Raw genomic sequence first — 13,858 nt, 5'->3', positions numbered from 1 at the left:
TAGCTCCTGAACTCATTGAATTGTTTCTCTATATTTTCTTTTACCTCATTGAGTTTTTTGATGATAGCTATTCTGAATTCATTGTCATTTAGTTTACTTTTTTCCAAGTCCTCAGGACATAATTCTGTGGTTTTATTGTTTTCCTTCTGGTCTGGAGCTTTTATGAATTTGTTGCTAGAAGAACAATTTTTTTGCATAGTGATATTATTCAGTTGCAGTTACAGCCTAACACCACTAGAAGTAGATCGAGAGCCACATATTCTGAGCTGTCCACCTTCAGCAGAGATGGCATGGCACAGCATGGGTTGGGGGGGCACTTTCTCTGTGTGCAGACCAGGTTTCCTGATCAGCTCTCACTATCTGGTTTCCTGGGGTCTTAGCTTGATGGGGTAACCCCACATGAAAGTTTTCACCCTGTTCGAGGGCTTCCCTCTAGGCTGCAAGGGTGCTAAGGAGTCCTGGGTGATCCTGTGGATGCGTGGCCCCTCCCCCACTCCTTTCTTCATGGAGCCATCCATGGCAGTGATCCCAGTCTTTAGGGGAGGGAGCAAAGTTCTCTCTTGCCCCTTTCCAGCTCCTCCAAGGGGGACTCGAGCCTCTCTGCCCTCCATCATTTGGCTGCTGTGGGTCTCTGAGGATTCCTGTGCTATTAGGATATTTTTTGTTGGAATAGGATTGTTCCTTTTTTAAAATTTTTTTAAAGATTTTATTTTTCCCTTTTTCTCCCCAAAGCCCCCGGTACATAGTTGTATATTCTTCATTGTGGGTCCTTCTAGTTGTGGCATGTGGGATGCTGCCTCAGCGTGGTTTGATGAGCAGTGCCATGTCTGCGTCCAGGATTCGAACCAACGAAACACTGGGCCACCTGCAGCGGAGCGTGTGAACTTAACCACTCGGCCACAGAGCCAGACCCTGATTGTTCCTTTTTGTTGTATGTTGGAGGGGAGAGTGTCCTGGCCAAGCTCACTCCACCATGATGCTGACATCACTATTTCATTAACCTTTTTTATCTCTATTTGCCTCTGGATATTTTATCTTCCTCATTCACTATATAAGTCATTTTTGTCTTCTCTTTTTTTCTGTAAACTTTACTACAGGTTTGTCTATTATATTAGTTATTTTTTCCCAAAGAACCAAGTTTTGGCTTTGATCATCTTCTCTGTTTTATCTTTATTTTCTATTTTAAGTTTGCAGTCTTTTTTTTTAATTGTCTGTTTCCTTCTTATTTCTTTGGATATATTTCAATATTAATTTTCAAAGCTATAACTTTCTCCTAAGGCATTGCATTTATTGTATCCAAAGGGTTAGATATTTAGTGTTTTCAACATAATTTATTTCTAAGAATTTTATAACTTTCATTATAAGTTTTTAGACTTCCAAATATAAAGAATATTTTTATGTTTTTAATTATTAACTCCCAACTTAGTTGTATTGTGATCAGAGGTCATAGTGCATACAACAGCTAGTTTTTGCAATGTGTTGAGGCTTTCCTAACCAGTCAAGCAAATTATCATTTTGATAAACATTTGTGTGCTCTTGAAAAAAATACAATTAGTCACAATAGCCAAGGTATGGAAAGAACCTAAGTGTCCCCCAATGAATGAATGGATAAAGAAAATGTGGTGTATATATATATATATATATATATATATATATATATATATACAATGGAATGTTATTCAGCCTTAAAATAAGAAGGAAATTTTGTCATTTGCAACAACATGGATGAACTTGGAAGGCATTATGCTAAGTGAAATAAGCCAGACAGAAAGAGATATACTGCATGGTATCACTTACATATGGAATCTTATTTTTAAGAAAAAGGAAGTCATCAAACTCATAGAAACAGAAAATAGAAAGAAGGAGCTACGGGGTGGGGGAAATAGGGAGAGGTTGTTAAAAGGGTACAAGCTTTCAGTTTTAAGGGGAATAAGGTCTGATGATCTAATTATAACATGGAGACTATAGTTGATAACATTGTATTTTACAATTGAAATTTGCTAAGAGAGTAGAACTTAGACATTCTCACCCTGCGGAATAGGTAAATATGTGAGATGAAGGATGTGTTAATTCACTTAATGGGAAGAATCCTTTCACAATCTATGAGGATATCAAATCATCGAGTTGTGCACTTTAAATATCTTACAATTTTATTTGTCAGTTATACCTCAATAAAGATGAAAAAAATGGATATCCCAAATGTTGCTTGCAGAATCTATAAAAATCAAACTTGATTTTTTTTCTGCTTGATCTATCAGTAATTCAGAGAGATCTGTTGAAATCTCTCTTTCCAGTGACAGATCATCAATTTCTTTCTCTTGTTTGTCAATTTTTTCTTCATATATTTAGAAGCTATTTTATTAAAGTCACAGTTGTTTTAAAATATTTTGTTTTTTGAATAACTGAATTGTTTTTATTTGATACTGAACTTCTGCAGTCTTTTGTTTAGTATTAACCTGATTCATATTTTTTCATATCACTATGATTGATTAAACTTGAGCTGCAGGCTCATCCCTGGAATTAAGGTAGTGGTGTCAATATTACTTAACCATGTGGATTATTGATGGAGGATGGATGTTTTCCAAGAGGAGAGTAAAGCTGGTATTTAAATGCACTAAATAAATCTGACAATCTCTAAACTAAAGTCAATCATCTTTGGCACATCGTTTGTCCAGGGCTCCTCCTTCTTTGGAATTAGAAACCATATTTAAGTGCTACATGGCCTATACAACTTTTGTTTCTGGATCTGCACTAAAGTGGGAGGATCTGAGGCGAGTTGCGGTAAGATCTAGTTCTTTTTCTCCTGGTACTTTTCCTAAGCTGCAAGAATTAAGAAGATAGGATGTATTGCTCTTTCAAAAGTTATTATGCCATGTTATTAAATTGGGGAAATATGACTTCCTCAACTTTAAAAACTGATGATACGGGAAATGTACTAATTGACCTCCAAATGGTCCTTAAAACATATCAAGCAGACTTCATGTTTTCCCTGTACTTAAATTTAAATTATTTACTTCACTAAACTCTCTATATGTCTAGAACAGTTTTATTTTATCAGCCTAAGATATATGAAAAAGTTATGGCTAGCAAAACTGTGTTTGATCTTACTATGCAAATAGGATTTTTACCAGATGAGAGATTTCTAGGAGTCCATCACCTTCACCAAATTTTGATAAACAAGTTGATATGCCTTCTGATAGGAGAAACATGAAGGAAAATAGCAGAAATCCCATTAAGGTTGAGATTAAAACTAATGAGCAACAGCCAACCCTCTAGACATCTTTCATTTGAGATCAAAGCCAGCTTCCTCTCATGTGTTAGGTTTCATAGAGTCATACAAACCAAAAGGCTTCAGTTTTTGAAGGCAGAGTTCTGTACATTTAACATAAAGTATGGAAACCAAAAATGACAGATACAGTATAATCTTTCTCTTCCCTGAAACTTAGTATTGTAAGAGCCACTTCAATAATTTTCTAGAACCTTAAGATTCAGAATCCACAAATATTTAATGACTGTTTACCTTGACCCAAGCAGACTTCAAGTTCCTCTATTCTTTGCCTATTCTGAAAGGTAAATAAATATATAGGTAGTTCTTTAAAGAGATCATATTACTCATCACTAGTCATAAATTGATGGTTATAGATGATAGGAAAATATAACTATGTTACTACACCCATTTTAAAGCAAGTTTACATCTATGTTGGAGACCCTGTGCCCTGGTCCATCTGCTACATCCCTTGCAGCATTTGCAGGATTATGATTCTGATGTAAAGACATCCTTATCAGAAGTCCTTCCCAAGTGTGTTCTCTTTCCTACTGGAAATTTTATAAGAAAACTCAAAAGGGGAACACTAGAGCATTTCCCATGTAATTAACAAGATGGCTGCTGTTTAATCTTGAAGAATAGGTGGAATCTGCAGAAGCATGCCTGATTATAGCCAACCCTTTCTGCAGTGATTTGCATGCTGAAGATACTTCAAACATTATGAGGTAAGAAACTGGCATTGTGTTTTAGATGCTCCCATGCTGATTTTATTTTTATCTCTTTTAAAATAAAGCCCAGTGCATAGGACCAAACAGGTGAAGATGTCATCTATCTCAGTACTAGATTCATCATATTTCAGGTTTCTGCCTATTTTTTTGTCCCAGAGGCTGCACAGATTATGAAAAAGGAAGTGAAAATAGAGTATCCTGAGTATCTATGTGCTTCTTCACATACTTTCTTGAAGTTTCATATGGATAATAGCTATCTAAATTTAAAAAGCAAGCATACAAATAACTGAAAACTGTTGAGATAGCACTCTTATAACTAACATCCTCTCCCCCTCAAAAAAAAAGAAAGATACCATGTGTGATTTGTGAATCTTATTAGTAGACTTTGCTTATTGGGGTTTTTTTCTTCTGTAATTCTAGTGAAAGACTGTACATGGTTCAATATGATATGCTTATAACTGTTGGCAAGTATTTCCCAGATGGCTAGAGTTAGCATTACCATCTTTAACTCTGAACTTTCTATGAGCAGGAACTTGACTTGTGGTAACACATTCAAACTAGCGTTGTGATGGCAATAGCATTGTGCCTAAGCCAGATGAAGTTTTGGCCCCTAGAGCAAAATAAATATACATAGCTAAAGGTGACTATACAAATAGGAAGAAACAGCTGAGAACTTAAACCACACATAATACAGTAAATATGAGCTAGACCTTAGTTTCTTAATTTGTAAAATGAGAAAGTTGGATGAGACAATCTCCAAGCTGTTTCAAGCTATAGACAGTAATTCAATCTCTATTTTTTCCTGTAATTAATGTCTTTGAATTTGAAGGCTAAAATATATGGAACTGTTATTTCCTCCTGAAGAATTGTCCCAGAAGACCACAGTTTCCTAATACTTAGAGATGACCTTTCCATAGATTTAGTTAACTAAGCCACTAAAAAAATAGCACCCTTCTGTGTTTATGCTATTAAACAGAACATTTTTAGAGAAGAGCATAATGATGAGCTTTATAATATGCTGTTTCCCTATGCTTACCCACACATCAATTTGAATTGAATTGTATTACAAAACCATTGGATATGGCACATCACTGATGAGCATATTTTGTTGTTTACGTAGGGTGCTCTCTATCAAGAACTATCACCCACAGACCAGAGTCATCATACAGATACTTCAATCCCATAACAAGGTATTGTAACATTCTAGCCTATCAAATCTCCTCTTATAGTCTTTGAAGCTAGATGAACTTAGTTCATCTAAGTAAATAGATGAACTTATTACTTGATAATGGGTCTACATGTAAAAAGTTTTTATCAGTTATAAGTGAAATTTGGAGTCTCATTAAGATTGCTATCACTTAAGAATGTAAATTGGGAAGAGATATATTTGTATACTTTAAAACCTGCTGCCTGAGGGTCTGTCTTTCAATCAGTCTGAATCCAGGTGCTTTTTGAGATCCTTACCTTTGGGACAGTGACAGGTCTTGGTACAGCCTCAATACTGGCAGCCACTAAAAATAAAGTAGGCTGCTTGAACAATCACAAAGGTTTGAAAGACAGCCAAGAGCTAGGGCCAGGCTCAATGATAAAGTTCATCCTCTACACAAGACACACCTTAAAGACTGGGAGAGGTGGCTGTTTTATCTAATGCATAGAAACCAACACAGAGAGTCAAGGCAAATGTAAAAATGAAGGAATGTGTTCCAAACAAAAGAACAAGATAAAAAACCTCAGAAAAAGACCTTAATGAAATAAAGATTGGTCATTTATTTGATAGTTCAAAATAATCAGCATAAGGATGCTCACCAAGTTTAGGAGAAGAATAGATGAACAAAGTGAGAATTTCAACAAAGAGATACAAAATACGAGAAAGTAGTAAGTAGAAGTCTCAGAGCTGAGGAACACAATAACTTAACTGAAAAATACAGTAGAGAAGTTTGACATCAGACTAGACCAAGCAGAATAAAGAATCAGCAAACTTGATGACAGGGTAGTAGAATCCACCTGATCAGAATAGCAAAAAGAAAAAAGAAGGAAAAATGGTGAAGACAGCTTAAAGAACTCATGGGACAGCATAAAGCAGACCAACATTCACATTATAGGAGTGCCAGAAAGAGACGAGAGAGAGAAAAGGGCAGAAAATTTATTTGAAGAAATAATGGCTGAAAATTTCTCTAACTTGGGGAAGGAAACAGATATCCAGGTCCAGGAACCACAGAAAGTTCCAAATAAGGTGAATTCAAAGAAACACACACCAAGACACATTATAAATAAATAGTGTGAAAAGTTGAAGAGAAGAAGAGAATATTAAAACCAGCAAGAGAAAAACAACTTGTCACATACAAGGGAACTCCCACAAAATTATCAGGAGATTTTCGACAGAAACTTTGCAGGCCAGAAGGCAATAGCACAATATATTCAAAGGGCTGAAAGAAAAAACTACCAACCAAGAATATTCTACCTGGAAAAGTTGTCATTCAGAAGCAAAGGAGAGATAAGGAGGTTTCCAAACAACAAAAACCAAAGGAGTTCATCACCATTAGACTGGTCTTGTTTTATGTAAGTCTTATAGTAACTACAAAGCAAAAACCTACAGTAAATACACAATAGATAAAGAAAAAGGAATCTAAGCATACTACCATAGAAAATCATCAAATCACAAAGGAAGAGGGAAAAGAAGAAGAAAGGAACAGAGAAATTTAAAAACAGTCAAAAGACAAATTACAATAAGCACATAACTCTCAATAATTACTTTAAATACAAATGGACTAGATTTTCAAATCAATAGAGTGGCTAAGTGGATTACAAAAAAAGAAGAAGACCCATCTATATGCTGCTTACAAGAGACTCATTTCAGGTGTAAGGACACACACAGTCTGAGAGTGAAAGGATGGGAAAACATATTGCGTATCAATGGAAACCAAAAGAAAGCTGGGGAAGCTATACTTATATCAGATGAAATATATTTTAAAACAAAGATTGCAATAAGAGATAAAGAAGAGCATTACATAATGATTAAGGAGTCAATCCAGCAAGATAGTATAACATTTATAAATATTTATGCACCCAACATAGGAACACCTAGATATATAAAAGAAATATTAACATACCTAAAGGGAAAAATAGATAGCAATACAATAATAGTAGGGGACTTTAATGCTCAATTTTCATCAATAAATAGATTATCCAACAGAAAATCAATAAGGAACCAGTGGCCTTAAATGACACTTAAAAGACCAGATGGACTTAACATACATATACAGAACATTCCATCCAAAAGCAACAGAATATACAGTCTTTTCAAAAGCACATAGAACATTCTCCAGGATAGATCATATGCTAGGGCACAAAACAAGTCTTACTAAATTTAAGAAGGCAGAAATTATATGAAGCATCTTTTCAGACCACAAAGGTATGAAACTAGAAATTAATTACAAGAAGAAATTGGAAAATTTATAAATATGTCAAGATTAAACAACATTGAATAACCAATGGGACAATGAAAAAATCAAAAGAGAAACAAAAAAAATCTTGAGACAAATTAAAATGGATATACAACATACCAAAACTTATGGGATGCAGCAAAAGTAGTTTTAAGAGAGATGTTCACAGCAATAAATTCCAAACTCAAGAAACAAGAAAAATATCAAACAACTTGATTTTATACCTCAAAGAATAAGAAGAATGAACAAAGCCCAGAGTGAGTAGAGGGAAGGAAATAATAAAGATCAGAGCAGAAATAAATGAAATAGAAGCCAAAATGAAAAGAGAGACCAAAAATGAAGCATTCAACAAAATAGAGACAATAGAAAAGATCAATGAAACTAAGAGCTGGTTTTTTTAAAAGATAAACAAAATTGACAAAGCTTTAGTTAGACTCACCAAGAAAAAAAGAGAGAGAACTGAATTTAAATCAGAAATAAAAGACGAGACATTACAACTGATACCACAGAAATACAAAGGATCATGAGAGAATACTATGAGCAATTAAATGCCAATAAGTTGGACAACCTAGGAGAAAAGGATCAATTCCTGGAAACATACAACTTACAAAGACAGAACCAAAAAGAAATAGAAAATCTGAACAGACCGATTACTGGTAAGGAGACTGAATCAGTAATCAAAAATTTCCCAACCAACAGAAGTCCAGGGCCAGATGGCTTCACTGGTGAATTCTACCAAACATATAAAAAAGAGTTAATACCAATCCTTCTCAAAATCTTGCCAAAAAATGGAAAAGGAAAGAATACTTCCAAATTCATTTTATGAGGTCAACATTACCCTGATACCAAAATCAGACAAGGATGCCACAAGAAAAGAAAATTAGAGGTCAATATCACTGATGAATATAGAAGCAAAAATCATCAACAAAATATTAGGGAACCAAATTCAGCCATACATTAGATGGATTATACCATGATCAAATTGGATTTATTCCAGGGATGCAAGGATGGTTTAATATCTACAAATCAATCAATGTGATATACCACATTAACACAATGAAGGATAAAAGTCATATGATCATGTCAATAGATGCAGGAAAAGCATTTGACAAAATTCATCATCCATTTCTGATAAAAACTCTCAGCAAAGTGGGGTTAGAGGGAATGTACCTTAGCATAATAAAGGTCATATATGACAAGCCCACAACTAGCATCATCCTCAATGATGAAAAGCTGAAAGTTTTTCCTCTAAGATCAGGAACAAGACAAGGATGCCCACTCCCACCATTTTATTCAACTTAGTATTGGAAGTCTTAGTCAGAGCAGTTAAGCAAGTAAAAGAAAGAAAAGGCATCCAGATTGGAAAGGAATAAGTCAAACTGTAACTATTTGCAGATGATATGATACTATTTATAGAAAACACTAAAGATTCCACCAAAAAACTGTTAGAACTAAGAAATGAATTCAGTAAAGTTGCAGGATACAAAGTCAATATACAAAAATCTGTTGCATTTCTGTATATTAATAGCCAACTATCAGAAAGAGAAATTAATAAAACAATCACATTTACAATGGCATCAAAAAGAATAAAATAGCTAGGAATAAATTTTACCTAGGAGGTGAAAGACCTGTACCATGAAAACTATAAGATATAAGACATTGATAGAAGAAATTGAGGAAGAAACAAATAAATGGAATGATATTCCATGCTCATGGATTAGAATAATTAATATTGTTAACATGTCCATACTACCCAATGCAATCTAAAAATTCATTGAAATCCCTATCATAAGTCCAGTGGCATTTTTCACATAAGTAGAATAAAGAATCCTAAAATTTGTATAGAACCACAAAAGACTCCAAAATAGCCAAAACTATCTGAGAAAGAAGAACAAAGTTGGAGGCATCATGCTTCCTGATTTCAAACTATATCACAAAGCTATAATAATCAAAACAATATGGTACTGGCATAAAAACAGATACATAGATCAATGGAGCAGAATGGAGAACCCAGAAATAAACTCACAGCTATATGGTCAATTCATGACAAATAAGCCAAAAATATACTATAGGGAAAGAACAGCCTCTTCAATAAATTGTGTTGGGAAAACTGGACAGCCACTTGAAAAAGAATGAAACTGGACCACTATCTTATACCATATACAAAACTTAATTCAAAATTCATTAATGACTTGAGTGTACAGCCTGAAACCATAAAACTCCTTAAAGAAAACATAGGCAGTAAGCTTGACATGCATCTTGGTGATGATTTCTTTGGATTTAGCACCAAAAACAATGGCAACAAAAGCAAAAATAAACAAGAGGGACTACATCAATCTAAATAGCTTCTGCACAGCAAAGGAAACCATCAACAAAATGAGAAGGAAAACTACTAAATGAGAGAAAATATTTGCAAATCACATATCTGATAAGGGATTAATATCCAAAATATATAAAGAGTTCATATAACTCAATAACAAAAAAAATCCAATTAACAAATGGGCAGAGGATCTGAATAGACAGTTTCCCAAAGAAAACATACAGATGGCCAACAGATGCATGAAAAAGTGCTCAACATCACTAAACATCAGGGAAATGCAAATTAGAACCACAATGAGATATCGCTTTACATCTGTTGGAATGGCTATTATCAAAAAGACAAAGAATAACAAGCACTGGTGAAGATGTGGAGAAAAGAAACTCCTCGTGCACTGTTGGTGGGAATGCAAATTGGTGCAGCCACTATGGAAATTAGTACAGAAATTTCTCAAAAAATTAAAAATAGAGCTACCGTATGATCCAGTAATTCAATTCTGGGTATTTATCTACAGAAAATGAAAACACTAACTCAGATAGATGCATGCATCCCTATGTTCATTGCAGCATTATTTAAAATAGCCAAGACATGGAAATAACCTAAGTGTCCATCAATGGATGAATGTTTAAAAAAGATGCAGTGTATATGTATATATAATGGAATATTATTCAGCCATAAAAAAGAATGATATCTTGCCATTTGCAACAACATGGATAGAGCTTGAAGGCATTATGCTAAGTAAAATAAATCAGAGAAAAACAAATACCATATGATCTCACTTATATGTGGAATAAAACAAAAACAAACAACCCAGAACTCACAGATTGGTGATTGTTAGAGGTGGGGGTGGGGCTGGGTGAAATGGATGATGGGGGTCAAAAGATACCAACTTTCACACAAAATAAAGTATAAAATAAATAAGTCCTGAGGATGTAGTGTACAGCATGATGACTGTAGTTAATAACACTGTACTGTATATTCAAAAGTTGCTAAGACAGTAGATCTTAAAAGTTCTCATCACAAGCAAAAAAATTTGTAATCACTCTGGAAGTGGATGCTAACTAGACTTATTGTGGTGATCATTTCATAATATATACAATTACCAAATAGTTGTGTTGTACACCTGAAATTAATATAATATATGTCAACTATATCTTGATAAAACAGAACACATAAGACAAACGAACAAACAAAAAGATTGAAATTTGGGATACAATTAGAGATCTAAACCATTTGACCTGATTTTGCAACTCTAGCTATTTTTGTTTTCAGAAGTGGAAGAAGTTGACCGCTAACTACTTCCCTTTTTTTAATTGAAGTAACATTGGTTTATAACATACAAATTTTGAGTGTACATCGCGACAACATGGATGGACCTTGAGGGTAATATGCTAAGCAAAATATGTCAGACAGAGAAAGATAAATACTGTAAGATTTCACTCATATGTAGAAGATAAAACAACAACAACAGACACACACGTAGACACAGAGAATGGATTGATGGTCACCAATGACCACTTTTAAATGCTGAATTTGTTCTTTTCACTTTCACGGACCTGGGCATCATCAGTGTTTTCAAGTAAATTAAATGAAAGAAAGACATCCAGAAAGAAAGAACTTTCTCGAGGTATATTTATTCCTAATGCTTGTCCTATTTTCTACCACGAAACAGGTTTTTCTGCCAAAGATTCCCACCTGGAGCTGGATCGGTGGGGACAACATCATCTGCTTTGCTGAATTAACGCTTGGATTTATCTCCCAGGGCTGTTTGGTGCCAGGCTTGTGCACCTTTCTAACGTCTCTATTTGTTGAGCAAAACAGAAAGGTAACCTTGTAAATTGATGTTGAATCTTGGCTCTATCCCCATTTCCTCACATGCTAGGATCAGAAATAGAAAATAAAAATTCAGGAAAGCAAGAAGGCCCTAAGAAATGAGATTTGACTTCCACTGAGCTGAGAAAGGTTTGAGAGATCTGGACCGAAGTCCTAGGTACTGCATTGATCTTGAGGGAGTTATTTGTCTTATTCTTGCCTAAGAGTATTTATCTGCAAAACAGAAACCATAACTCTGCTTTCTACCTGCAGCCCACTGTTATGAAAGTAAATGTATTCATAAAAGTAGAAGCACTTTGAGTTATTGAAAGTAGAAATATAAATAAAGGTTATATTATTAGTGGAGAAGTCGTATATTTAAATATAAATTAAAGGCAAAATAATTGACATAAATAACTCACCAAACAGAAATAACAATACAAATGATAATTAAAATCTAATTTTCCAGGTTATTTTTGGGACATTCCATGCAGTAACAATAATAGTGACCCCATACTATGTGCCTACTATGTGTTATACATTTTAAATATGTTTCCCCTCAGTAGGGTTTCAAGGTAGCATCCCAGTCATGGGTCAGTGAAGCCAACTAACTTGACTGTGTAGTAAGCTCATGAATAGCAAAGGTGGAATTGTCTGACCTATGGTCCTACCACTGTGCCCCATTTGTTGGGTATCTACTCACAGTCTCCCACCTCAGATTCTTTGATGCCTTTGTCTGAGACAAAATAAGTGGTTAAAAGGGGTTATTGAGATGAACTACTATAGCACACAGAACAGCCTTCCAAATGCCAGTCCCATGAAATGCTCCAGGAAAGGTGTTCTGACTCTCAGCTGGCCTGATATCCTTTCTCCAAAGCCTCTTGGAGAGTGACCTTTCTCTCCATTTAATTATGAGTCCACATTTGCTTTTTCTTATACTCAATTTCCCTCTTGGCCTCTCTTTGCACTTGATTTCCTTTGTTCAAGAGTCAAAAAGTGTTTACATCTTTTCCAGTTCCTTCCCTGGTGCTGTTAAGAAAAGCAAAAGAGAGGAAATATGCTCTGGCCAGCAAAATGCTAACAGGAGAACACAGAATTCTACTACAATTCCTTCTGCGAGTGTGAGGAGATACCATATACTGACAAATGGAAAAGACCATCGGCCACTGGGAAAGGGCTTGATGCTACTACAGTGAACATGCTTTAACTTTCACCTAATGGTCACTGTGTAGGGCCGGCCCAGGAAATGGCTTCTAAGGAAATTGTCTTTGCCTGTGTTGTATGCTTAGAGAGTGGAAGCTAACTGCAGCATCTGTTGTGACGATTGTGATTTTAATCTCCATGGCTGGAGAAAATAAATGGAATGAGAACTCCATATGTAGACTTTATCTCTTTTATGGAAATATAGAAGGTAGAGATGCAAAACCAGCCCTATTTTTTTGTTAATCTAAAGTTTTAACCTCCTCAAGGAGGGTGGACGCTTGTCAATATTCGTCATACGATGGCTTTTGGAATACAGGAATTGAGAGAGAGAGATTTATGGTCGTGATAATTCTCTTTTTGTTTGTTTTGGAAGTGAAGTCTGACAACTTCTTTCAAAAATCCTAAACTGGGCAGTCAGGGTAAGGTCTTTTAATGCTGTACTCTGTACTGGTGCTTCGGATTCTGTAATGAACTATTAACTTGGGTTTAATGGCTAGAACTCCAGTGCCTTATGTCTCATTTTTGGGGGATTAGACACTTTTATTTTCTCTGACTGTCAGTTTCTGTGTCTATAAAATGAGAATTATTAGTCTCATAATCTTATTTTTCTAAGTATTGAACTAATATTTGTAAAACTTCTGAGTACTCAGATTAGGAGACTTTAAATCAATGCAGTGTGTTTTGACTATATTGATTACATGATAAGAAATTATGGTCTGAAGAACATTTTTGGTTGGTTCTAGGCACGGAACATTGCCTTAAGCTTAAACTTAGATTAGATCTAATCTAACTGGTTTACTTGAACTCCCTGAATCTGCTATCCAAACCCTAAATCCATCTTGTCTCCCTGTTTCCATTTCTGATCTTTTAAAGACTCAAGAAGACTTCTCCATCTTCATGGTTACCATTTTTTATCCTCTTTCAAAACTGAAACATTTAGATTAAAAGGTCAAAGCTAAGTTCTTTAGTAAAGGGGACTTAAATAGTGGTATTAACTGCCCAGCAAGGTGACCCCCCCCCCCCCAACAGAGGAATTTAAGAAAGTGGGAAAAAGCAGAGGATTCAGCTGAATCTTGGGAAGAGGATGATG

General features: G+C 35.0%; 1 protein-coding gene across 1 annotated transcript in view; it reads left to right on the top strand.

The window, feature by feature from the left end:
• Positions 1 to 13,858, top strand: part of KCNU1 (potassium calcium-activated channel subfamily U member 1) — a 150,779-nt gene that overhangs the window by 49,390 nt on the left and 87,531 nt on the right. Inside the window, 4 exon segments of the mRNA XM_046648812.1 lie at positions 2,676 to 2,781; positions 3,908 to 3,990; positions 5,114 to 5,183; positions 11,426 to 11,578. Of these exon segments, the coding sequence (XP_046504768.1) occupies positions 2,676 to 2,781; positions 3,908 to 3,990; positions 5,114 to 5,183; positions 11,426 to 11,578 (412 nt within the window).

This window comes from Equus quagga, chromosome 22, assembly GCF_021613505.1.
Source record: "Equus quagga isolate Etosha38 chromosome 22, UCLA_HA_Equagga_1.0, whole genome shotgun sequence".
NCBI lineage: Eukaryota > Metazoa > Chordata > Mammalia > Perissodactyla > Equidae > Equus > Equus quagga.
Note: the sequence above shows the minus strand (reverse complement) of the source record. Positions and strands in the feature narration are given on the sequence as shown.